Source organism: Bufo gargarizans, chromosome 3, assembly GCF_014858855.1.
Source record: "Bufo gargarizans isolate SCDJY-AF-19 chromosome 3, ASM1485885v1, whole genome shotgun sequence".
Taxonomy (NCBI): Eukaryota; Metazoa; Chordata; class Amphibia; order Anura; family Bufonidae; genus Bufo; species Bufo gargarizans.
The window spans coordinates 263,900,661-263,926,980 of record NC_058082.1 but is presented as its reverse complement, the minus strand read 5'-3'; the positions used below and the strand labels follow the sequence as shown (position 1 = coordinate 263,926,980).

Genomic DNA, 26,320 nt, shown 5'->3' with positions numbered 1-26,320 from the left:
ATGTCACATGGACGTCATCCGTATTTTTTGAGGATCTGCATTTTGCAGACCGCAAAAAACATAAGGTCGTGTGAATGTAGCTTCAATGAGACCTTTTCCTATGTAAACAGCGTATACAAGGTTATTGCTGTATGCGAAGTACAGAATATATGTTAAAGTCTAGGCAGGATTTGTAAACCTTCAATTTAACAGATATAATAGTATTTAAAATCATTTTGAATAGTGCATTAAATTGAAACTTAGTGATTTTCAATTTTTTTTAGTTTTTTTAGTTTTCTTATTTTACTCACTGCCTTCCAGGAGCCATAACGTTTCTATTTTTCTGTTCACATAAATGTATGAAGGCTTGTTTTTGTGGAACGAGGTGTACTTTCTAATGGCACCATTTAATATTGTATATGATGTAGTGGGTAACTGGAATAAATTCCAAATGGGTTGGACAATTCCCAATAGTTTTTCTGGGTTTTATTTTTATGGTGTTCCCTATGTGGAAAAAATGACATTAACTTCATTCTGTGGGTCAGTACCACTACAGCGATACTGCATTTTGTAGTTTTTCTTGTGTTTAAATATGTTTTAAAATATAAAAACTTTGAAAAATTCATCTTTTTCTTTGCACCACTGTATTCTGACCCCTAACATTTTTATATGTATACCTACGGAGATAGGGGAGGGCTGATTTTTTGAAGATCAATCTTTATTTCTTTATTGATTCCATTTTAGGGTGTGTATGACTTTTTGATCATGTTTTATTCAGTTTTTTGGGGACATAAAGCAGCTATAGATGGCAAATTCACCTTTTTTTTGTTTTTGCTACACTGTTGATCATATGGGATACTTTATATTTTAACAGTATGGATAGTTTAGTATGTGATGAAACCTTGATGGTCTTTATTTTTTATTATTTATCTAAATTCTTTTTACATGTGGAAAGGGGATTATTAGATTTTTTTAATATCTTTTTACATTTTTAAAAATGTTTATTTTTATTTTTTTTCTGATTGCTTATCCCATAGACTACAATGATTTACCATTGCAACCAAAGATATACTCACTGTTGGGGTCATTTCTCAAACTGGTGTAAAGTAGAACTGGCCTAATTGCCCATAGCAACCAATCAGATTCCACCTTTCATGTTCCAAAGGAGCTGTGAAAAATGAAAGGCCAGTTCTACATTACACCAGTTTGAGAAATGACCCCAATAGTGATTATATCTTTGGTTGCAATGGTATCAAGACCTGTTACAGGGCTTCTACTTTTATTTTGTATGTTTTATATAATCTATGTGTATGTAAATGTTATTGTTACTATGCAAAAAAACCAAATAAAGCAAAAGAAGCAAAATTAACCATACAGGTGGAAAGAGGATTTCCTTCCAAAGCCTAAAATTGGCCACACAGAATCATAGCTAAAATTTGGTAACTATGTTTTATTTTCTTACCAGCTGAAGGACCCGGCTTTGCACATGTATATTTCATCTATTTCATTTAATGTTTGTCTATGTCGTTAAAAGATATCAACAGTATCCACTATAACAGTGACATCTACAGTAGCTGCCCCCTTTACAGTGATCTCCACAGCCCCCCACCCCTTAACACTGCCCCGCCCCCCCACAGTGCCCCATCTAATTAAAATGGGACCTCCACAGCAGCCCACCCCCTTAACTTTGATCTTCACAGCAGCCTGCCCCTTTAACAGTGAGTTCCACAGCACCCCACCCCCTTGACAGTAACCTCCACAGGGGCCCACTCCATAACAGTGACCTCTACAGCACTCGCCCCTAAACACTGACTATATGTTATAGTCCCTTGTCCCTTTAACTGTGATCTCCACCATTCCTGGCCCCCTATAAAAGAGACCTCCACAGCAACCGCCCCTTTAACAGTGACTGCCACAGTAACCCTCTCCCTTAACAGTGATCTCACAGTACCCCGCTGCCTTAACAGTGACCTCACAGTACCCCGCTGCCCCTTTAATAGTGGCCTCCACAGTCCCCTCCTCCCTTAACAGTGACCTCCATACTGCCCTACCCTTTAACAGTGACCTCCACAGCAGCCTGCCCCCTTAACAGTAACATCCACAGATCCTTTAACAGTGACCTCCACGGCGACCTCCCATTTATTAGTGACCTCCACAGTACCCCGTCTCCTTAACAGTGATTTACACAATATCCTTCCCCCTTAACAGTGACCTCCACAGAGCTCCGTTATTTTAAAATGTGACCTCCACAACACCCCGCTCCCTTAACAGTGACCTCTACAGCACCCCACCCCTTAACACTGACCTGCATAGCGGACCGTCCCTTTAAATGTGACCTCCAACGTTCCCTGCCCCCTTAACAGTGACCTCCACAGCAGCCGCCCCTTTATTATTGACCTCTACATTATCCCGTCTCTTTAACAGTGATGTCCACAACACCCAGCCCCCTTAACAGTGGCCTCTACAGAAATCTGCCCCTTAACACTGACCTCCATAGCGGACAATGCCCATAAATGTGACCTCCACAGCAGCCTGCTCCTAGGGTGGCCAGAGGTCAGGTTTTAGGGCGGACAGTCTGGTTTTCAGACTCCTTGTCCTCCGTCCGGCGCAGGGCCTGGACGGACACAGGGATGTCTTTTTGAACAGCTCATTCTCAGACAGCAGTACTGTGCTGTCTGAGCGTGAACTGCAGGGAGAAAGTCCCCCTCCCTCCCACCCCTGCAGCTGACAGAAGTTGATTTTTACCTTTATTTTTTTCAATCCCCATCGGCTACGGAGTGGGAGGGGGCGTTGCCTAACTTGGTCGGGGTGTGGATTAGCGGGACTGGGGACGAGATTTTTAAGTCAGTCTTTTGAGGGTGGCCTGAATGGCCACCGTACCTGCCCCTGAACTATGACCTCCATAACACTCCGCTCCCTTAACAGTATCATCCACAGTGCCCTGCCCCTTTAAAGCTGTGCGTATGTGGAGACTAAGGGCCTGCAAGCTTCTATTGGCTGATAAGGGTCATGTGACCAGTCTTCTATTGGCTGATGCATTTTTTGGGAATATATCAGGAATGGTATGTGCTAGACAGCTGAGACCTGGTCTAAAACCGTCCCGGACACCTGATGTACATGTGTGCCAAAATTCATGATTGTAAATGCGACGGTGCGGATTCCTTTAGCGGACATACATACATACACACAGCTTTATATATTAAAAGATATATATATATATATATACATACACTAACAGAAGGACCCGGCTTCGCACGGGTATATTTCATCTACAGTATTTCATTTAATGTTTGTGTGTGTCGTTAAAAGATATCAACAGTATCCCCCATAACAGTGACCTCTACAGCACCCTGCCCCTTTAACAGTGAAATCCATAGTCCCCCACCCCTTAACACTGACCCCCCCACAGTGACGCGCCAATTTAAAATGGGACCTCCACATCAGCCCATCCCCTTAACTTTGACCTTTACAGCATCCCGCCTCTTTAACAGTGAGTTTCACAGCCCCCCACTCCCTTAACAGTGATCTCCACAGTACCCTGCTGCCATAACAGTGACCTCCACAGCAGTCGCCCCTTTAATAGTGGCACCTTCCCCCTTGACAGTGACCTCTACAGTGGTAATCAAATAACTCATGTCCGGTTACTTGTACAAATCTTCAATAAATTCCATTTACTGGATTTGTTTAGTAAAACATGTCTGTAATTGCCAAGAACGTCTACCATCTGAAACAGCAAAATTGGCGTCTAACGAGTAAAGTACTAAGGTACAACATTTAAAGCTTTAATTTGATGCCTGTTTGATAAAATACAACACAATTTACCATGGAAAACAAGGTTGAAAAGACAAATGTACAGATCTAGTGGGCTATTCTAGATGGAAGCAAAACAGTAAAAACTACCCAAGAATAGCAGTTACTGGGGACACCATCTCCAGTAACGGTCATCCAGTGCAAGGCTAAGCTTATATTGTTATAGTTTATTCATAGATTGCTACACCCTCAAAAGAATCCACTAAGGAGGAGATTTATTAAAAGTGGTGCAAAGGAAAATTGGCTGGACCATAGCAGCCAATCAGATTCTTCCTTTTATTTTCCAAAGGAGCTCTGAACAATGAAAGATTGAATCTGGATGGTTGCTATGGGCAACTAAATCGGTTTTCCTTTACACACGTTTTAATAAAAGCTTCCCCTGATAATCTAATGTTTTTTGGAACAGCTGACATATCTCGGCTGGGGAGAACGAAAATCAGGAAAGCGTTATGGACAACGTTTTTAGTAAAGTGTTTAGAGTGGTTTAAAAAAATAAAAAAATAAAATGAATACTCACTGTCACCAATCCCCCAATGCTCTCATTTCAAAATGTACTGCCACCTCATTGGTCTCTACTTCCTGGTCCATCTATAGAGGCAGGAAATGACAGAAAAGGCCAGCCCAGCCAATCATGTCTGTATTACTTATGGCCTGGCTTAGCAAGTGTTTTCATAGCATTTCCTGTGTGTCAAGACGGGAGCAGGAAATAGAGACCAGTGGTAAATGTATCAATGTGAGGGGTGGAGGATTAGTGAGGGTAAGTATTTATTATTATTATTTTTTATCTACTTGGACAACAGTTACAATTGCTTAAAATATTGCCCCACTGGACAAAACCTTTAATAAGTCAATATATATGAGTGACTCATTCTACTTGGTGCTCAGAAATCTTCTTACAATTGCTCTCTATTGTTTTTTGTAATGAATACAATGTAAGGTAATTATTAGAATAAGCTGTGATGTTCATCATGTAATCATCACAGACTTTAAAAATGGGAAATCCTGAAAGTAGGCTATGTGTTTTTTAAGATATCTTTAGTAACTGCATGCTGTGTGTGTTAATATAGGACACTGGTGAAATTTTACTTTAACATGTCAAATATTTAATCAGAAGATACTTCTTGAATTCTGCAAAATGGGTTTTTATTGCCACACTTTGCAAAGGTACATTTTAACACTGCAGAAAGTATAACTTCTTGTATAAGCCTCCTTTCATAATGCTCTTATGCTTCATTACAGAAATGTGGGAATACTTCCCAATTAAGTGGTTAACCATAATACCATTATGGTCAATTGAAACTGCTCATCACAATAAAGACATTCAGAGAGCTATGGTCTTTCTATTATGCCAGCAATCCAAAGTGCATCAGTCTGCAACTTCCTTGTTGCAAATGATTAATAGCCAATAAGCGGGAAGAGTCCACAAAGAAAAGTGCCAAGAGAAGCAGGTGCAGAAAGCTTTATATTATCATGACTGCTACAAGCTAATTCAGCAGTGTCAGCTCTACCTGTTATATTCTGATGATAAAATATGACCAGGAATGAAATTGATGTTCTCCGCTGCCCTTATGAGGCACACAAGTCTTCTCAATGTCAAGCAGAACACCAAGAAATAGAATAGCACCTTTTACTCACTGTAATCGTGATGATACTTCACCATTAAACTGCCACAAACGTATATGTAATACCGAAGATAAAACCTACCCATTATATTGCATCTAAGAGGGCTCCATGAAGAGATTAAGAATAACCTTATTTGAATGAAATACAGAGAAGCCATGTGCCAAGTGTTCTTAATAAACCCTTTATTATCAAAATCATATTGTGTGGGTGAACTAGATAGATAGATATTATATGGTACTCTTTAAAACATATTTTAGCTACAATCTTTCTATAAAAGGAGGATCATCCAACTATGAAAATTTAAATCATGGTTGACTTCTTTTCAGACAATGATGGCCTGTGATCAGTTGGCTAAAATGAAAGCTCATTGCTGGACTTCATCTGCTATAATTGTCCATTTAATCAACTTTAGACTAATGTGTACTGGTCGACAGAACATGCTCTGCATTTACATATAGGTTAGGCATTCTTTGCATTTTTACCTGTAAAAGAACCAAGGTACTTGTTTGCTCACAGGCAGCTCCATGATGTATGGAAACTCCTCCTTTGAGAGACTCATCAATCTGGAAAGATAAGGACTCTGGGTAACAATATTTGCTACAAAAATATATAAAGCTATAAATAATACTTATTTACTGCACTTCAGGTGACTGGCACAATAATCTACAATAAGCGCCTTCTGCCCAAAACTCCCACTTGGTCATGAATGTTTCCATTCTCTTAGACTGCACAGTAATCAGCATAAGGAAATAACGTAAGCTCCATAGCTGTTGATGTAAGTGGTGAGATAAAATTGAAACCTTAGGGGGTCATTTATCAAACTGATGTCAAGTAGAACTGGCTTAGTTGCCCATAGAAACCAATCAGATTCCACCTTTCATTTTTGACAGCTCCTTTGGAAAATGAAAGTAGGAATCTGATTAGTTGCTATGGGTAACTAAGCCAGTTCTACTTTACACCAGTTTGATAAGTGACCCACCCCCCTTAGGCTGCGCGGGTGCAATGCGTGATACAAACGCATTGCGCCCGCACGGAATCCGGAACCATTCATTTAAATGGGTCTGTGTACATGAGCATTGTTTTTCACACATCACTTGTGTGTTGCGTGAAAATTGCAGCATGTTCTATATTCTGCGTTTAAATTGATTTAAAATTTAAATTTTAAATAGGATTTAAATTGACAATTATATGTTGCTTCTCTGCAAGACATAATTGATAAAAAGCTTTCATTTTTATAACTTTCAGTATCTTGACAGACCTGTATCAATGGAGGAAGTTTCTCTAACACTGTATCAATGACTGCACGCAAGTCAGCCAACTGTTGTACAGAATGACCATCTTCAAGGATGTTTGATGGCGAATGTCTTAGTGCATCATACAATCCCGACAGGTCCTGCAGAAAATGTGATGCACTGAAACGAAAAATAAAACAATCATGAAATACACAGCATACTTTATACATTAGGCATATGAGACACAACATAATATTACACACACAAAATAGGGGTGTGGCGCAGTACCGCAAAAAGCTTCCAAATAGTTGGCTGGAAACCTGAGAAGATTGGAAAAACCTTCACATTACAATATCCACTGAAAGGAACCAGCACTCTGATTTATATCTCAAAAGTTCAGTGGTATATTAAATAGTCACGTTTTAGTCCCTCAGAGGAACCACTTTCCAGCACTGACTGAAGGTGCTAATGCAAGTATATACAGTATGCAGACTTATTCCAATAATCAATTGCACATCAAGATTATAGTGAACTGCACATACAAAAGTGCATTTACAGAGTGCTTCGTGGTAAAATGGCATAAATCCAGACCAGTACAATATCTCATAGTGACACCGGGGTCCTAGGCCCAGAGCCCTCACAGCGTCTCTGTGCATGACGGAAGACACAGATCCAGAAGGAGCAAGGACCGGAAGTATTCCGGACTCCATTTTTTTGTTGCTACCTGTAATGAATCTAAGAGATAACAAAGATGGCTGCCAGAGCATACACATTGTCAGTACACCACCACCTTGATGTGGTGAATATGTATCCTAGGATCTCTAACCCTGAGATCAATTAACACAAATATTTGCAGTTGCATATAACTGTGCGACTAAAAAAATGAAGTGGATACAGTATATGTACTTACACCCAGAGGCGTAGCTATAGGGGGTGCAGAGGTAGCAGATGCTACCAGGCCCGGAAGCCTGAGGGGGCCCAAAGATCCTTGTGGTGCATAAGAAGACACCAGTATTATAGAAAGTAAAGCTGGTCAAGTTACACTTCTGGCTGGAGGGAAGGGGTTAGGTCAGAAATTTGGAATGGGGGGGTGCCGTTTCAATTTTTGCCTCAGGCAGTACGAGGGCTATATGCTTCCCTGCCCCTGGCCACAAACCATTTGGGGAAGGGGGGCCCAAGTTGAATTCTTGTACCAGGGTACATGAGCCTTAAGTTATGCCCCTGCTTACACCAGATATAGCAGGCATGCTCAACCTGCAACCCTCCAGCTGTTGCAAAACTACAACTCCCATAATTCCCTGACAGCCTACAGCTATCATCCTACAGAAGGGCATCGTGGGAGTTGTAGTTTTACAACAGCTGGAGGGCCGCAGGTTGAGCATGCCTGAGATATAGGTACAAGGTACTATACTACATAAGTACAGAAACCCAGCCACAGATCAGAGTGCAGGAATCCACCTCTAATTCTATTTTCTACTTTCATCACCAGGATAAATCTGACAACCAATAAATTAAATTTAATACATTTTCTTTCTTTTTTTTTTATAATTTCACGTCTGGCCCATTGTTTTATTACATAGCAACCAAATTCTTTGCTTGAGTTTCAGGCAGTTTGCCAACACCTACTTTGCTGCAATAAAACATGTACAAATTAAGGCATCTCATGTGGAAAATTCATTCACCAGCCTCAAAAGCCAAATGAATAGTAATTGCTTTGAACACAAAGCTGTGGCAATCAAATCATATTGAATCATGCTTTTAAATATACATCTACATTCTGAAGAGTCAAGATAATTATGAATTATGCAAATAAACAAGACAGTTCAATGCCATAGCTGCTGGTTGGAAGCAGGAAGGGACATTCCTGTGATGTTGGAGGAATCAGATATTTTAATAATGACATTACATAATCCCAGATTATTGATCTTCAGGATAGGGATGCAAATATATATTACAAATAGACAATCAAGTAAAATAGGTTAACGTGTGTTACAAAATGATAAAATAAAGAAACATAAAACATAAAACAATAGTGGAAAGATGGTCACCTTGGCAGGGCTGGATTTAAAACTATTGTGTTTGGCAAACTCTAAAACATGTTAACCTCCCTTGCTCTTCTTTATGTACAAAAGTTTTATACAAAATTAAAATAAAAAAATACAACAAATATATTTTCTCTATTTAAGTTTGAGTTTGATTTTAACAGGTGCAACCAATGCTATAACAGATATGAAAACATACTTTAGTAACATTTGGTGAAGATTAAATCCAATCTCCTTAGACCAAATAGTCTATCTTGAGTGGAACAGGTATAGCCATCATGTCCTATGGCTAAACATGAGTGTCCAATTCCCGTAATTCTCACTTGGCTGAATGAAGATGAATTCCCTTAGGCATGTTGCAAAATCTGATGGTAAGCCTTGCCAGAACAGTAGTGTATTTAACAAACTCAGCCAACAAAGAAGACATCACATTACTAGCGTATACTTTAAGAACAAGTGAACTGTATTGGGTTGCAACCAACATCCTTGGGAATACAGTTAATGAACTATTGTTAATCAGTTGGCATTCTGAGGCATATAACAATGTAAAACAAAAATCTTAATTTAACAAAGAGAAAACAAGCAGCACTAATCTGTGTATTTTATGAATGCGTCCAAACCAACCGGATTTAAGGTGGATTTAATTTTTCCTGCGAAAACCTGTTCCCGACTATCTGCCCATGTAAAGGTGCCGCAGATCACCCGATGAATGGGGGAAACACTCATTTATCAGGTGAAACTGTCAGTCGGGCAGGCACCTAAATTACTGTTTCTGGGAAGCAGATTGTGACGTCTAAACAGTGATCTGCTGCCTAGAAAAAATGCAGCTGTATAAGGACAAGCGATCGCAATAGAGATCACTGCACCCCCACAGAACAAGCAGCTGAGTGTTGTGAATGAGCGCTTCCTTCTTGACAATCTGTTCTTCTTCATCGAAATGTACCTTTAGGCAAAACAGTCAAAAGTGCCAATCTCCCACTCAAAAGTCTAAAGTTGTGTCTTATTTACTAATGTTTTTTTATTACGCAAATGCACAACAGCTCAGTAAAATATTTATACCATGTGATATATAATTATGATAATGTGAATCATGATATAATTACAATCTATATCTTAATTGGGCAATATCATATCTAAAATTTGTGATTGACATTTCATTCAACATAAAATGCTCAGTGCAAGAGTGCATAAATTCACAATTGGATATCAAGTGCATCCATAAAACATATTAAAATGACATAACTGCTTCATCAATAAACATAACTAGCAGCTGTTATGTAAAATTCTTATAGCTACTCACCAAACTGAAAGATCTGCATGGTGCCAGCATAACACTCTTGCCTACTTGCTTTGGTTTAGGTACGTGTAACTATGCTGGTTTTATGCGGATCTTTCAGACTGGTGAGTCCATATCATGATTTTACATTACAGCTGCTAGTTATGATTAATGATGAAGCAATTAGGTACTCTTATTATGTTTTATGGATGGAACTGATATCCAATTGTATATTTACACAATCATGTATGGAGTATTTCATGTTGCATTAAATTTCTTGCACAATGAAGACATGGAATGCAAATATACACTAATAAAAAAAGAAAACCAGGAAAACTTAATGAGATTGAAAAAGATTAAACTGCTAGTGGTGTTTGGTAGTGTTGATCGAGCATGCTCGGCCGAACACCAGTTTGACTCGAGCATCGCAGTGCTCGGCACATCGCGGTGTTCGGCCGAATACCGCGTGTGCTCGAGCGCGAGTCTCGAGTCTCTTTCCAACACATTTGTTGGCTGCTATGCAGCCAATAAATGTGCAGGTAAGTACTGCCACTCACTGTAATGCCGTAGCCATGTTGGTTACTGGTATTACATTGATTGGCTGGCCGGAAGGCGTCATCGGATTCTATGAAGCACCCGATGACACGTGCTTCGGCCAGTCTTAGTTAGGGAGAGCTGTGCTGTAGAAGGGACAGATAGTGTAGAGAATTTAATGATTTTTTTTTGTTAGGCAGGGTTGGTGTTAGAGACCCAAAAGTCCTTTTAAGGACTATTGTTGTGTCTGGCAGCAATATATATTTTTTGCGCAACCTGCGCTAAATTGGGTGCTATTGTAGAGACCCAAAAGTCCTTTTAAAGACTATTGTTGTATCTGGCAGCAATATATATCTTTAGTTCAACCTGCGCTAAATTGCGTGCTATTGTAGAGACACAAAAGTCCTTTTAAGGACTATTGTTGTATCTGGCAGCAATATATTTTTTTAGTACAACCTGTGCTAAATTGCATGCTATTGTAGAGACCCAAAAGTCCTTTTAAGGACTATTGTTGTATCTGGCAGCAATATATATTTTCAGCGCAACCTGCACTAAATTGCGAGCAACTGTTTGGGCGCTGCATTACCGCAGCGACATTACCTGCGCTACATCTCCAGTATAACGTTAGCACATCCGAAATATAAGAGACATTCAGTGCAGTTTTTTCTCCGCTGGTGACATCGACATTACCTGCGCTACATCTCCAGTATAACGTTAGTGCATCCTAAATATCTGTGACATTCAGTCAAATTTTTTCATTGCTAGTTGCAGCGACATTACCTGCGCTACATCTCCAGTATAACATTAGCGCATCCGAAATATCAGTGACATTCAGTGTAATTTTTTTGCCGCTGGTGGCAGAGACATTACCTGCGCTACATCTCCAGTATAACGCTAGCGCATCAGAAATATCAGTGACATTCAGTGTAATGTTTTCGCTGCTGGTGACAGCGACATTACCTGCGCTACATCTCCTGTATAACGTTTGCCCATCCTAAATATCAGTGACATTCAGTCTAATTTATTTGCGCATACACTTACAAAACCTGCGCTACTGTAAGTGTGACATACTTGAAAGCATATATACCATTTAATATGCGGAAGGCGAGCAGTAAGGGAAAGGAAAAGTGGCCGTGTTGCTAATGGTGCACACAGAGGCCGTGGCCCTGAGCGCGGTGAAACTATGCCTGCTACCAGAGCACTCATCCATGATACCTAGCTTCATGTCCCAGTTTGCAGGGCGGCGCAGGACACCACTCTTGACATCACACCTTTGCGACCAGGTGGTCGGTTGGATTGCAGCAGACAATGCTTCCAGTCGGTTAAGCACCACCCTGTCTTCCACAAAGTCCACTCTCAGTAGCCAAGAGTCTGGTCAACAGAATCCTCGCCCTGATCCTCCTTTCTCCCACCATGGAGATTCTTTGCAAACAAGTGATCCCACACTCTGATATTCCGAGGAGCTCTTTTCATTGCCATTCCTTAATTTTGCCTATTGCCAAGCCCACTTGAAGAGGGACGTGAGGAGATCTTGTGCCCTGATTACCAAACTCTTGAGCATCCACAGTCAGAAGAAGATGGCGGTGGTGAACGGCAATTAGTGTTTCACGAGGTGGATGATGATGATGAGACACAGTTGCCAATAAGTCAACAGCAATTAGAGTCTCAAGATGTTGGTGATGAGGATGAGACACAGTTGTCAATAAGTGAGGTTGTTAGGTCAACAAGTCAGGAGGATGACAAGAGTGAGGAAGTGGAAGAGGAGGTGGTGGACATTGAAATCACTGACCCAACCTGGGAAGGTGGCAAGCTGAGCAAGGATAGCAGTACAGAGGTGGAGGGATCCGCAGCACCGCAACAGGCTGGAAGAGGCAGTAAGGTGGCAAAAGGGAGAAGGTGGGCCACACCAAACAGGCCCGCAACTGTTCCCCAGAGCATTCCCTTGCGGCAATCTCCCTTGCCAAGGGGTAGGTGTATTGCAGTCTGGCGCTTTTTTGTTGAAAGTGTGGGCGATAAAAGAATTGTCATTTGCAACCTGTGCCATACCAAAAGGAGCAGGGGTGTGAACACTATCAACCTCACCACCAAAAGCATGATCCGCCACATGGCATCAAAGCACCCTAATAGGTGGGATGAACGCTTGGGTCCACAATCAGTGCCTGAGCGTCACACCACTGCCTCCTCTTCCCCTGTGTTACATGCTGGCCAGCCTCCTGTCCAAGACGCAGGCCCTCCCGCCATGCACCTTGCCTTTCCAGTCAGCTGCCTCTCTTCACAAGCAATGAGTGGGCATGGATGTCTGATCTCTGTGAGGTTTTATGCAACTTTGAGGAATCAACACAGATGGTGAGCAGTGATGCTGCTATTATAAGCGTAACCTTCCCACTTCTGTGTCTATTGAAACATTCGCTGCTCACAATGACGCTTTGCATGTGGAAGTGGTGGAAATGGGGGAAGACAGTACACAATGTGATAGCCAGACCACCCTAATTTATTCTTCTCAGTGCAAATTGTATGAGGAGAAGGAGGAGCAGAAGACGGTTGCCTCTGCTACAGAGGGTAGTACCCATAGCAGGTTTTCCATCTGTTTATTCCATCTGTTTAGCGTAGATGGGCAGAAGAGGAGGAAGAGGATGAGGAGATAGAAAGTCATCCTCCTGATGAGGACAGGGAAATCTTATCTGTTGGGACTCTGGCACACATGGATGTTATGCTGCCTTTTCCGTGACCCTTGCATTGTATGCATTTTGGCCAACACCGATTACTAGCTGTTCACCCTTCTCGACCCCCACTACAAAGAGAACTATTCATCTCTCATTCCTGTGGTGGACAGGACTAGCAAAATGGTACAATTCCAGAAGGTCCTTGTGGAAAAATTGCTCCAAAAATTTCCAGCTGACAATGCTGGCTGCAGAATACATAGTTCCTTGAGCAACCGAGGAGGGAAGACGAGGGGAACACACCGCAGTTCCAACAGAGGCAGGGCAAGACTCTCCGAGGCCTGAGGCAGTTTCATGACACCCCGCAAGCACCCTCATCCTGATGCGTGGCCTACTGTCACAAGGAGGGAAACATTTTGGAAGATGGTGAAGGAGTACATAGCAGACCGTGTCAGCGTCTTCAATTATTCCTCAGTGCCTTACAACTACTGGGTGTCTAAGCACGAACTAGAGCTCTACGCCTTGGAGGTGCTGCCCTGCCCTGCCGCCAGTATTTTGTCAGAGCCGGTATTTAGTGCTGCTGGGGGCATAATAATTGATAAGCACATCTGCCTGTCAACTGAAAATGCTGACCGGTTGACCCTTCCACCACAAAAAAATGGTACATGGTTCAATCTTCCTTTTCTCGTCCGCCTCCATCATATCAACATGCTTATTAGGCTGCCCTCACTCCTAATGTTTTAGAGGGTCAGCTCAGCAGCAGACCCTCACCCCCTAATGTTTTAGAGGGTCAGATCAGCAACAGGCCCTCGTCCCTAATGTTTTAGAGGGACAGCTCAGCAGCAGACCCTGACTCCTAATGTTTTAGAGGATCACCAGCAGGCCCTCCCCCCTAATATTTTAGATGGTCAGCTCAGCAGCAGACCCTCACCCCTAATGTTTTAATTGGTCAGATCAGCAGCAGGCCCTCACCCCTAATGTTTTAGATGTCAGATCATCAGCAGGCCCTTGCCCCTTATGTTTTAGAGGGTCACCAGCAGGCCCTTGCTCCTAATATTTTTGAGGGTCACCAGCAAGCTATCAATACCCTCCTTTTGGTGTAATAAAGGGTGTAATGGAGTGCCGATTTGGTTCCTTGTAATTTTTGGCAGCCCTTTCACTTAGTGCATAGGCTTTACGAGTGTAGGAGTCCCACTACCTGAAAAATTGTACCACAATGTGAATGAGGCCCTCCTTGAAGTGATATACAGGTTGTATCGGAGTGCCCCTTCCTTGTAATTTTTGGCAGCAATTGCACTTTATATACAAGTAAATATACAGGAAAGAATGTTTCCTAACAATTTTTCCTCTAAAATCGATTTTATCTTTGGTTTTGTGTGTATTATTGTCAGTCTGTAAAAGTGGCATACTACTCGGACAATATCGTTCCCAGCAGCGACCTGGGAGTCCAAGATGCATCCAGACATCCTCCCTATGCTGTTCCCAAACCATTTCAGTGGTGTTTCCATCAATTTCTGACCTTTTCATGTGAACCAGACACCCTCCCCTCTTCAGAGCAGGGGGTGCCTAGTTTAATGCTTGAGTTCTCCCGTTGACTTCCACTGTGCTCGGTCGAGCAACCGAGCATCCCGAGGTGTTCTACTCGAGCACCCTAGCACCTTTGTGTTCGATCAACACTAGTGTTTGGTCAATGATCACACAACCATGGTTGTGCAGCATTTATCTTAGTTTCTGCAGCAGTGTATATGCTGAGGCAGGGTCACATTAATGAAAGACAGAATATTGTCTTTTTGGAATACAGGCTGCCACTTTGGCATGATAACGGTCATACAGATGCTAGATATGCTACTGTGTTATATGTGGTCATTTTAAGCTTTTTCAACTTGTAGTTTAGCCAAGGTGGTTGTTGGCAGCTGTGCATAGTAGATCTTTCACTACATCCAGTCCCAGCCATTCTTAACGGAGGAGAGATCTGGCTGCTGGATAAGCTGAAGAACATGCTGTGTAGCATGAGAAGTGTGTGGATGTTATCTTGTTGCAACACTACGTCTCTTGAGTAAAAAAAAAAAGCATTATGGCAGGTTCCAAATAAGACATACCACAAGAGGATATCCAGCATCTGTATGACCGTTACCATGCCAGAGTGGCAGCCTGTATTGCAGAAAGGGGAGATGCCACCCAGTATTAATGTGACCCTGCCTCAACATATACCCTGCTACAGAACCCAAAATAAAGGGTGCATCACCTCGGTTGTGTGATCATTGACCAAGCACCACTAGCAATTTATACTTTGTCAATCTCAGCTCCAGGTGTTTTTTTTTTTTTCATTTTCATAATATAATAACCTTGCTTTACTCTTTTCTCTCAAGTTTATATATATTTTGTTTGTCAATTTCTTAGTTACTGTTTCTTTTTTCTTGATTTTACAAAAGGGACAAAAGGAAATATAGTCCTGCAGTACTGTAGATCATATTTACTATTTTGGAGTGTAGAAAATTGAAAAAATATTCTACATACAGTATTTCAAACCAGCACCTGGAACTACCGTAAATGCTTTTGTAACTGCAAGTACCGTAATTAAAAAAACGTAGCATAGATTGAGTTACTCGATAAAATGTATCTGTATAGCACTACCTGTATTTTGTTAATGGATTTATTTCTTTGTTTACCTGACTAATTTGGTCACACATGCTCAGTCCCATCCTTCAACTGCCATCATCCCTATCTGCTGTGACCATTACAGAGAGAGAAGGATATGCCCCCCAGAGCTGCCATTCTCAATTTTTTAAGCAGGACAATTTATAACAATGACTAGAGAGATCTCTGGATCCATGTGAATTATAGGGCTAATTCGAGCTTTTTTTTAGAAAGAGATAGTTATGAACTATATGATGTCTGATTTAAATTTTTTACATTAATCATGGGATAACCCCTTTAAAAAGGATGTCTCATGTTACCATAGCATAGCTTCTTCTTGTACACTGTGTGTGCAGCTCCCATTCACTACAATAGGAGCAACAGAAACAGTAGTCAAATCTTGCCGTGGAAACAGTGAGATGAAACAATTCCTTTAAGAACGGTTAATATATAAATTATTTAGAAGAAACTTCAGGAAAGAACACAACTCAAGGAACACACCTCAAGACATTGGTGATGTATGAGTAGCGTCTGTTTATACCAGTTGGTTAAAACAGTCACATTCTTCAGCTTCTCCTGAAGCGTAGGTGAGGCAGGAGAATACACTTTACTGGTGTTAAATTGCATTTTCAATCTATACATAATTGCAAAACAAGGTTTTTTATCAAGGTATATTCACAAGTATCTAATACTCATCTCTGGTAAAGTAAGTCCTGTGAGTTTATGTTCACCTCAATGACATAGTTTTAAATTAAACATGCTGCCTTGTGTCTGCTGCGCCTATTATTGAATCTTGAAACCAATGTAATGCTCACCCAGCCATGCATACCTCAGAATGGAAAAGTACAAATGGGTTTATTTCTCTTGAGAGATGCTAACAGCCTCAGAAACAATGTGTTCAAGAAATGCTCATCACTAGGATTACAGCAGGTACAGCACGATGAGTATCTTGCAAATACAATTCGTAAGACGCCCAAAAACATATTGTGCAAGAGATCAGATTCAAATAAAGGGTAAGATGATTGTTCTTATGGGTCATTCAAATATATAACCCAGTCATGCAAAATATTGTTACAATAAAAGTAGTACATTACCTGTTCCTCAACAAAATGTAGGATACAGTTTACACTATAATAATTCATCCAACTTTGTACCATTGAGCAGTAATCAAGTATTTGCAAAATATCCCGTTATGTTTATTCTATGGTAATACTGTGCTATATTCTACACTGTATTCCTATCAATAAGTTATGTATGCTTTAAACAGTTCAAATGGGAAGGATTACAAAAATAGGCTATACATTTTAATTGTATATGTTCCTTGTTATACAGTAGACATGTCCCAACCCTGATTCATCATGACAAAGGTCAGTCTCTCCACATTTTCGGTGGACAGGCGAGTTCTCCTTGGGGTAACTATGGCCCCCGCCGCACTAAACACCGGCTCTGATGCCACACTACTAGCTGGGCAGGACAGATATTCCAGGGCAAACTCTGCTAGTTGTGGCCACTACTTCCCGATGAAGCATTGAGGGAAACGCGCGTCGGGATGCGGGAGATACAGATTTTACTTGTAGGAATACCTATGTGACCATGTGGGGATCTAGGAGGTCGGGATTATCTATCTATTCGTGGTCAGGCACTTGGCACTTTATGTGATGATCTTGTGAAACTTTATGTGGTGGCTTTATACCCTATTTATGTATGACCGACCTATATTTTGGCACATATACTGTTTGTTATCTTCTGTGAAGGCATTTTACTGCCTTATGTGCGTCTGCACGACCAACAGTTTTTAAGCTGTATTCTATTAATGATGTATGAATAAAGGTATTTATAATTTTCTATCCGGATTGGCCTTTTTTGTGTACCCAGTAGTCCAGCGGATCTTCAATGTGGGGTGGCAGGGTGCTGTCCAAGTATTCCACCACCTGCTGGTTCAGGTCCTGCTCCAGGTCTAGCTGCTGCTGGGAAGTAGTTTCTTCACTACGCGGGTGAATAAAGCTACTCATAAGCAATTCTAGACTCAGGTTGCTGCTGATGGAGTTGGTACTGCATTTAGACCTGCGAGAGGATGGGCGATGGGGCTGATAGGCAGCGGCCAACTGACTAAATAGGATGTCTCTGTAGTAGTTTAGTTTGTCCTCCCTCTTGGTGGGTTTAAAAAAGGTCCCCATTCTGGACCGGTAGCGAGGGTCCAACAAGGTGGAGAGACAGAAGTCATCCCTCTGCCGAATGGTGACAATTCGGCTGTCACTACGCATGCAAGTGAGCATGCAGCGGGCCATTTGTGCAAGTGACTCGGAGAGACTTCTTGTCTCCATCTCCAGTGCATACTGCCACGGTGTGTCCAGGTCCTCTGTCTCATCTTCCTCATCGTCCTGTAGCTCCCCTGGCTGCTCCTGCTCCTCCTGTCCTGTCAGCTGCGTAGAAAAACCGCCCATTTGGCTACACATTGCCTGTGCTCCAATGTCCTCCTCCCCCTCCTCTTCCAGTTCAGCCCCTGCAGGGGTCATGTGGCCATGAGATCGAGATGCCACGTCTACTGTCCTTTGACCAGTCATTGTTACCACCATCTGTTCCACGACATGAAGCAGTGGCGTCCTCAAAAGGCCTGAGAAAATGGCAGGTGTCACGCATGAGCTGCCAGTGGCTGACATCGAAGTTATACAGGGGAGTATTCCTATCCGCTTGCATCAAGAAATTATTGATGGCCTTTCTCTGTTCGTATGGTCGTTCCAACATATGGAAGGTGGAATTTCAACAGGTAGAAACGTCGCAGATCAGCCTATGTAGGGTGATGCCATTCTGACGCTGCAACTCAAGGAGGGTGTGCTTTGCGGTATACGAGTAGCTGAAGTGCATGCAAAATTTCCTGTCCATTTTTAGGATGTCTTGCAGATGGGTGGAAGACTTCAGGAACCGCTGGACAACCAGATTGAACACGTGTGCCATGCAGGGCGCATGGCTCAGCCTTCCTTGACGCATCGCAGACACAATGTTCTTCCCGTTGTTGGTCACGATAGTTCCGATTTTGAGTTGTCAGGAAGAAAGACAGGATTAAATTTCTTGATGATTCACACGGAGCATTGCTCCCTTGTGTGCCAGGTGCAGAACAGTGTGACACCGCTGAGCCCTGCACATGTGGTATGCTGGAGGGGCACTATGACTTGTCCCTGCAGTGGAGGTTGAGAACATGGTGGAGAATGAGGAGGCAGAGGCGGACATTGTCGCAGGACCAGCGGTGTGACAATGTTTAGGAGGAAGCGGTGTGACCTGTCTAAGTTGCTGGTGTGGCTGTGCAGGAACCACATTCACCCAGTGGGCCGTAAAGGACATGTTTTGTCCCTGACTGTGGTTACAGCTCCACACGTCGGCGCTGCCATGCACTTTGGCAGACACCGACAGGCTCCAGGACTGGCACACCTTATGTTCTATATCTGTGTGCAGGGATGGTACTGCCTTTTTCGGAAAGAAATGACGGTTTGGGACTCTCCACCTCGGCTCGGCACAAGCTATCAGTTCTCTGAAAGGTGCAGAGTCCACCACTTGGAAAGGGAGGGACTGAAGCACCAGCAACTTGGACAGGAGCACGTTCAGCTTCTGCGCCGTTGGACGCGTACACACATACCGTTGTCTCTTGGCAATCACTTTGGTGATTGATTGCTGACAGAATGACTGATGAGGAGTAGGAGCAGGAGCATCTGGACCAGCAGTAGATGGGATTGACAGACAGCTGCCTTCGGCTGAGGTGGTGGAGCCTTGACTGGCTGAAACTGGGTGCGTGCCACTGGGTGATGTAGTGATTGCTGTAGCAGGCTGGACCACCACATCGGAGCCACGTTTCTCCCAGGCCACTGTATGGTGATGCTGCATATGTTGATGCAGGGCTGTAGTGCCAAAATTGGCACCTTGGCCACTCTTCACCTTCTGCCCACAGATGCGACATATGGCAACGTTCACCTCCTCTGGCGCTTGGAAAAAAACTGCTATACCGCCGAGTAGGTGATTTTCCCCCCCAGAATCTGCACTGACTGATTGCTACCGCCCCTGCCTCCGTGAACCCCTGCACCACTACTTCCCTGGCAGGTAGGCTGCTGCGAAGCAGGTGGTCTACTCCGGGCACGTTTGGCTCCCGACCTCCCACTGCTGTCACCCTGCTGACTCCCAGCCATGCTACCACCCTTGCTGGCTCAGCCACTGACTCACAGGCAAGCTGCCACCCTCATCTCCTGATGAAGATGAAGCCCCTTCTGCACCCGGCTCCCAAGTGCGATGACCTTCATAATCGATTAGTGTCTGCACATTACTTATATCCTCCTCGACGGTTTCTGGGTGAGGAGCCTGACCACTCACAGCACAAGCTAGCGGAAGAAGCAGCAGATGTCTCTTCCAAATCTTGGCTGGGCAGTAGCTGCTGACTGTCCTCTAGTAGCTGTTCCTCGCTGAAAAGTGAAACAGAGCCTACAGCATATACTACTTATCGCGGTGAAGGAACAGAAAAAGACACAGGCAGGTTGAGGACAGGTGAGGGCACAGGGCCTGATCCCGGGTCATGCCAACTAAGAGTTGTGTCTGACAAACCCACCGACTGTTGGCTGGAGGTGTCTGATGTCACTTGGGATGAGGTGGATGACCGAGTTAGCCAATCAAGAACCGCAGGGTTGCTGGTCAAGACACGACCGGTAGATGACACCGGGAACTCAGGCCTCTCGCTGCGACTACTGCTGCCATGACCCCTTACTCTGCTGCGACCTCTGCTTGCACCAGAAATATTCATGCCTCTGACACTCCTCTGTGCATGACCTGGCACTTCTCTGCCTGACATACTTGTAGCTGAACTAAACAAATGAAACAGAAATTAAAGCATCCCTAAAAGCGACGAATATATTTTTCTTTTTGTACTAAAATAGGCCACTAAATTATTTCTGCGCAAATAACAGCAAACGTGAACTGAGTATATATTTCTTGTATTGTACTGAAATAGGCCACTAAATTATTTCTGAACAAATACAAGCAAACATGACCTGTGTATATATTTCTCATATTGGACTAAAATAGGCCACTAAACGATTTCAGAGAAAATAACAGAAAAAGTGAACTGCGTATATTTTTCTCTTTTTCTACTGAAATATGACAATAAACGCTTTTATCGCAAATAAGACAAAATGTGATCTGCATTTATTTTTCTCGTATTGTAGTAAAATAAGACAAGAAATGCTTTTAGCGCAAATAACACCAAATATGAACTAAGTTTATTTTTCTCTGGAAATATGGCAATAAAGGCTTTTAGCACAAATAACACCAAATATGAACTAAGTTTATTTTTCTCTGGAAATATGGCAATAAACGCTTTTAGCGCAAATAACACCAAATGTGAACTGCATCAATTTTTCTCGTATTGGAGTAAAATATGACAAGAAACGCTTTTAGCGCAAATAACAGCAAATATGAACTTAGTCTATTTTTCTCTTTTTCTCTAGGAATAGGGTAATAAACACCAAATGTGAACTGTGTTTATTTTTCTCATATTGTAGTGAAATATGACAAACAAATTTAGCGAAAATAACACCAAATGTGAACTGCGTCTATTTTTCGCATATTGTAGTGAAATATGACAAACGCTTTTAGTGGAAATAACAGCAAATATGAACTTAGTCTAGTTTTCTCTTTTTCTCTAGAAATATGGCAATAAACGCTTTTAGCACAAATAACAAAAGTGATCTGCGTAAATATTTCTCGTATTGTATTGAAATAGGCCACTAAATGATATCAGCGCAGTTAACAGCAAAAGTGACCTGCGTATAGATTTATCTTTTTTCACAGATAAAAGCCACTAAAGACTTTTCAACATAGCACTTGCACCCCAATAACTAATTGCTGGAATGACAGAGCTGTATTATGAGACTATCTGGATAATGTAATGTTTTCCTGCCCTTGTAAATCGCATTCTCCCTATCATCTGCACACGTCTCTCCCTGCCTGTGAAATGATTATCTTTTCCCTGCACTAGTAAATCACTTATTTCCTTTTTTTTCTTTCACTCTCCCTAGCACCTGCATACACGCCTGTCCCTGAACAAAGTACGATAGTGAATGGCAGACTCTAAGATGGCCCGATGATTTATAGGGCTGTGACATCACCGGGCTGGCTGCTGATTGGCTGCATGCATGGCATTATGGGTCATCCCACCTTCCCAGAGTTCCTTGCCCCATGTCCTCACACGTGTAGCTGCCATTTTAGCCGCCACTGTAGCCAGCTAGCCGCCATGTTAGGAAAAATTGTGATTCGTTACCACGAAGCGCGAGGAAATTTGCATTCGTTCAGAGTCCAATTTTTCATGAAATTCGGAACGAATTCGACTTTGTCTGCTTCGATTCGCTCATCTCTAATAATAAGTAATAAAAGTGAAGTTTTAAATAGCATGAACTAGAAGAAAATGTGGAAACTTGCGACTAGTGGTCTAAGACCAATTGTAAATAACTTGGGTTAAATGTGCTAAGGGTCAATAGAGAGAATATATAATTTATGGTAAGGTGCCTGCCTCGCCATAATTTAGACACCTCCTCCTGCAGTCTGCCTGCCTAAACAGCTCAGAGATGTCATGTACAGTATCTCTGGCTTCATTTGCCCCAGAAAACTGGTGTAAATACAGTTGCAAGAAAAAGTATTTGAACCCTTTGGAATTATATGGATTTCTGCACAAATTGTTTATAAAATATGATCTGATCTTCATCTAATTCACAACAATTGACAATCACAGTCTGTGTAAAACTAATAACACACAAAGAATTTAATGTTACTATGTTTTTATTGAACACACCATGTAAACATTCACAGTGCAGGTGGAAAAAGTATGTGAACCCTTGAATTTAATAACTGATTGAACCTCCTTTGGCAGCAATAACTTCAACCAAACGTTTCCTGTAGTTGCAGATCAGACGAGCACAACGGTCAGGAGTAATTCTTGACCATTCCTCTTTACAGAACTGTTTCAGTTCAGCAATATGCTTGGGATTTCTGGTGTGAATTGCATTCTTGAGGTCATACCACAGCATCTCAATCGGGTTAAGGTCAGGACTCTGACTGGGCCATTCCAGAAGGCGTATTTTCTTCTGTTTAGGCCATTCTGTTGTTGATTTACTTCTATGCTTTGGGTCGTTGTCCTGTTGCAACACCCATCTTCTTTTGAGCTTCAGCTGGTGGACAGATGGCCTTCAGTTCTCCTGCAAAATGTATTTTTAAACTTGGGAATTAATTTTTCCTTTGATTATAGCAATCCGTCCAGGCCCTGACGCAGTAAAGCAGCCCCAAACCATAATGCCCCTACCACCATACTTCACAGTTGGGATGACGTTTTGATGTTGGTGTGCTGTGTCTCTTTTTCTCCACACATAGTGTTGTGTGTTTCTTCCAAAGAACTCAACTTTGATTTCATCTGTCCACAGAATATTTTGCCAGTACTGCTGTGGAACATCCAGGTGCTCTTGTGCACACTTGTAAACGTGCAGCAATGTTTTTTTATGGACAGCAGTGGCTTCCTCTGTGGTATCCTCCCATGAAATCCATTCTTGTTTAGTGTTTTGCGTATCATAGATTCGCTAACAGGGATGTTAGCATAGGCCAGAGACTTTTGTAAGTCTTTAGCTGACACTCTAGGATTCTTCTTCACCTCATTGAGCAGTCTGTGCTGTGCGCTTGCAGTCATCTTTATAGGACGGTCACTCCTAGAGAAAGTAGCAGCAGTGCTGAACTTTCTCCATTTATAGACAATTTATCTTACGTGAACTGATGAACAGCAAGGCTTTTGGAGATACTTTTATAACCCTTTCCAGCTTTTTCAAGTCAACAATTCTTAATCATAGGTCTTCTGAGAGCTCTTTTGTGCGAGGCATCATTAACATCAGGCAATGCTTCTTGGGAAAAGCAAACCCAGAACGGGTGTGTGTTTTTTATAGGGCAGGGCAGCTGTAACCAACACCTCCAATTTTATCTCATTGATTGTACTCCAGTTGGCTAACACCTCACTCTAATTAGCTCTTGGAGATGTCATTAGTCTAGGGGTTCAGATCACATTTTATGAACAATTTGTGCAGAAATCCATATAATTCCAAAGGGTTCACATACTTTTTCTTGCAACTGTAGATAAAATTATTGGGGTGCCTGGCCAAGGCCCCCTTCCCACCTTTGCCATGCCCCTTTAGGGAAAGTGGCGAGAGCGTGTAAAATCCGAGAGATGCACCGCTTTTTTTAAAAGTCGCAGATTCATAAAAATAGTGTAAAGTAGAACTGTCTTAGTGCCCATAGCAACCAATCAGACTCCACGTTTCATTACCAGTTTGATAAATCTGCCCCATAGTTTTTTACTTTTTAACACTACTTTTCAGGCGCAAGAGAGATGATAAATGATAAATCATGCACTGTTTGTATACAGTCTAACGTAAAGGATCAGTTCAGAAAAAATACAATTGCCTCCTTCTCTGTCATAGTAAAAACCTTTACCTTGATACTTGATGTTATCATGACATTCTACAGGTACAAATACACACAGGTAATGTAACATACTTTGTGTCAGCAACTCCCTCTGAAGTCTTTGACAAAAGGGACTCTTCTCTTGGCATGTGGTCTATTAACCAGCTATAATACTGTGCAGGGTCCACATCAGCAGATGGAATAGGAATGCTTAGGCAGTTGATGACAAAAAATTCTGTAAGGCAATGAAAACATATAAGAAACCCAGAATACCATGATAATTATTGTACAAATATGTAATATTTGGCACCCATGGAGAATTCAATCAAAGTTTATATAGAGGCTCTAGAAATATTTAAGCCAATTTTTATTTTTTGAAGACTTGACTTATATTGGCTGATACTGCTTTCAGCTCTACAACAGTGATGCTGCAGATAGTGTTTGTGATGTTTTCCTTGAGATCATCCAGGGGATGTGGATTGTTAGTGGACACTTTGTTTTACATTTTCCCACAGATAAAAATCGCATGTGAACAGGTCTGTGGAACATGGTGGCCATAACCCCTTGCCCACAGTTCGCTCCTCCATAAACAGTTCACGAACCGGTGCCAGTGAGTTTTGTAAGGTGCGACATGTTGCCCCATCTTGTTGGAAAAAGCAGGTCATTTAATCTTCTGAAGCATCACTGTTGGAGAGCTTTAAGCAGTATCAGCCAACATAATCTCATGTGCCCAAAGAGGCATCGATGTGACCAGGGACCACTTTCAGCATATTTTGTGACTTGTGGGTAATTAAAAAAAAACAATCCACTTGCTTGTTCACCTTGTCATACTATCGCTGGAGACGGGCTACTTTTTCATCGGACACTCTGTATGTATAAAACCCCTATTAAAACCTTTGCAAACCCCGCAGAGAACACAGGCCACACTTTGCATGCATCAAAATCGTTATAGCTCACTCACAATGTGAACACTGTATTTGCCATTTATTCACACACAAATGGGGAAAAATGAAAAAAAACTAAACTACACTATTTAGACATATGTTGTACTATATTACACTGACATGATTTTCCATAAGAGCAGGTCTAGAAAGTTACACAAGCATGTTTTTTCACCTTTTTAGGGACCTTTCTACAACTTCCTGGTGTTAAAGGGTTTATCCAGGACCTATAATGCCCCCATATGCCCAGGCCCCTCACACAGATTGTACTTACCTCGCTCCCTGGCAGTGGCAGACTGGGAACTTAAAGTGACCCTGGAAAACCCCGTTTTGTGGTTGGGTCCAAGTTGATGGAAGGCAGGGCCAGCAATACCATATTGTGGCACATTATACCACCCCAACAGAGCCAAATACCACAGTGCACCACAAAATACAGCAAACAGCACAAAAAAAATACCACTGGCTGAGCGGGAGGAGGGCCCGGACGGGCCTATGTAAAGTCTATGGTCAATCCGCCCCTGCTTCCTGGCATCTGGCGATGGGAGGAAGGGGGGGCAGCCAATAGCAGGCCACGATGGAAACGAGCCTCTCGAGCCAAGAATTACAATATACAAAGTTATAGGTATTGCAAGAATATTGGTTTTTAGAGCTGTACATGTAATTAAAAAGCTGGTGGGGGGGATCCACTCTACTGCAATTTTGGCCCATGCTATTCAAAGGGTTTTTTGCCACCCCTAAATAACTCGGTTTGTAAGCATAAAGTGTTGAACTCAATTAATGGATGCTTTTTTTTTTTTTTCCAACATAGTAACTATGTAATTGTGAAAGAACATCCATGTTGTCAGAGAAAGAAAGCAGCATTGAATTTCGTCAAGTACTACAGCAGTATGAATCAAAGTCAGTACAGATTTCATTTGATGACTCTAAAGAAAAATAATGATAGTCTCTGCAAGGACAATTTGTTATTCCTTAAAGGAAAGATACAACTGAAGGATGAGTGGATAGCGATGTTTAATTCCAGGCAGCTTTCTATTTCACAAAACTGATTTCAAAATTGATTTCTCTGTACGTGTGCAGAAATGCTGACTGACAGAATCACACAGGACCAATAAAT

The 26,320-nt window shown here is 42.0% G+C and overlaps 1 protein-coding gene across 1 annotated transcript in view; it reads right to left on the bottom strand.

Moving 5' to 3' along the window:
* Positions 1–26,320, bottom strand: part of LOC122931526 (dynein beta chain, flagellar outer arm-like) — a 466,905-nt gene that overhangs the window by 57,493 nt on the left and 383,092 nt on the right. The window contains exons 91-93 of the mRNA XM_044285594.1: positions 24,359–24,500; positions 6,671–6,824; positions 5,895–5,975 (exon numbers count right to left, since the gene is read on the bottom strand). Coding sequence (XP_044141529.1) covers positions 5,895–5,975; positions 6,671–6,824; positions 24,359–24,500 — 377 coding nt within the window. The remainder of the gene's footprint in view (positions 1–5,894; positions 5,976–6,670; positions 6,825–24,358; positions 24,501–26,320) is intronic.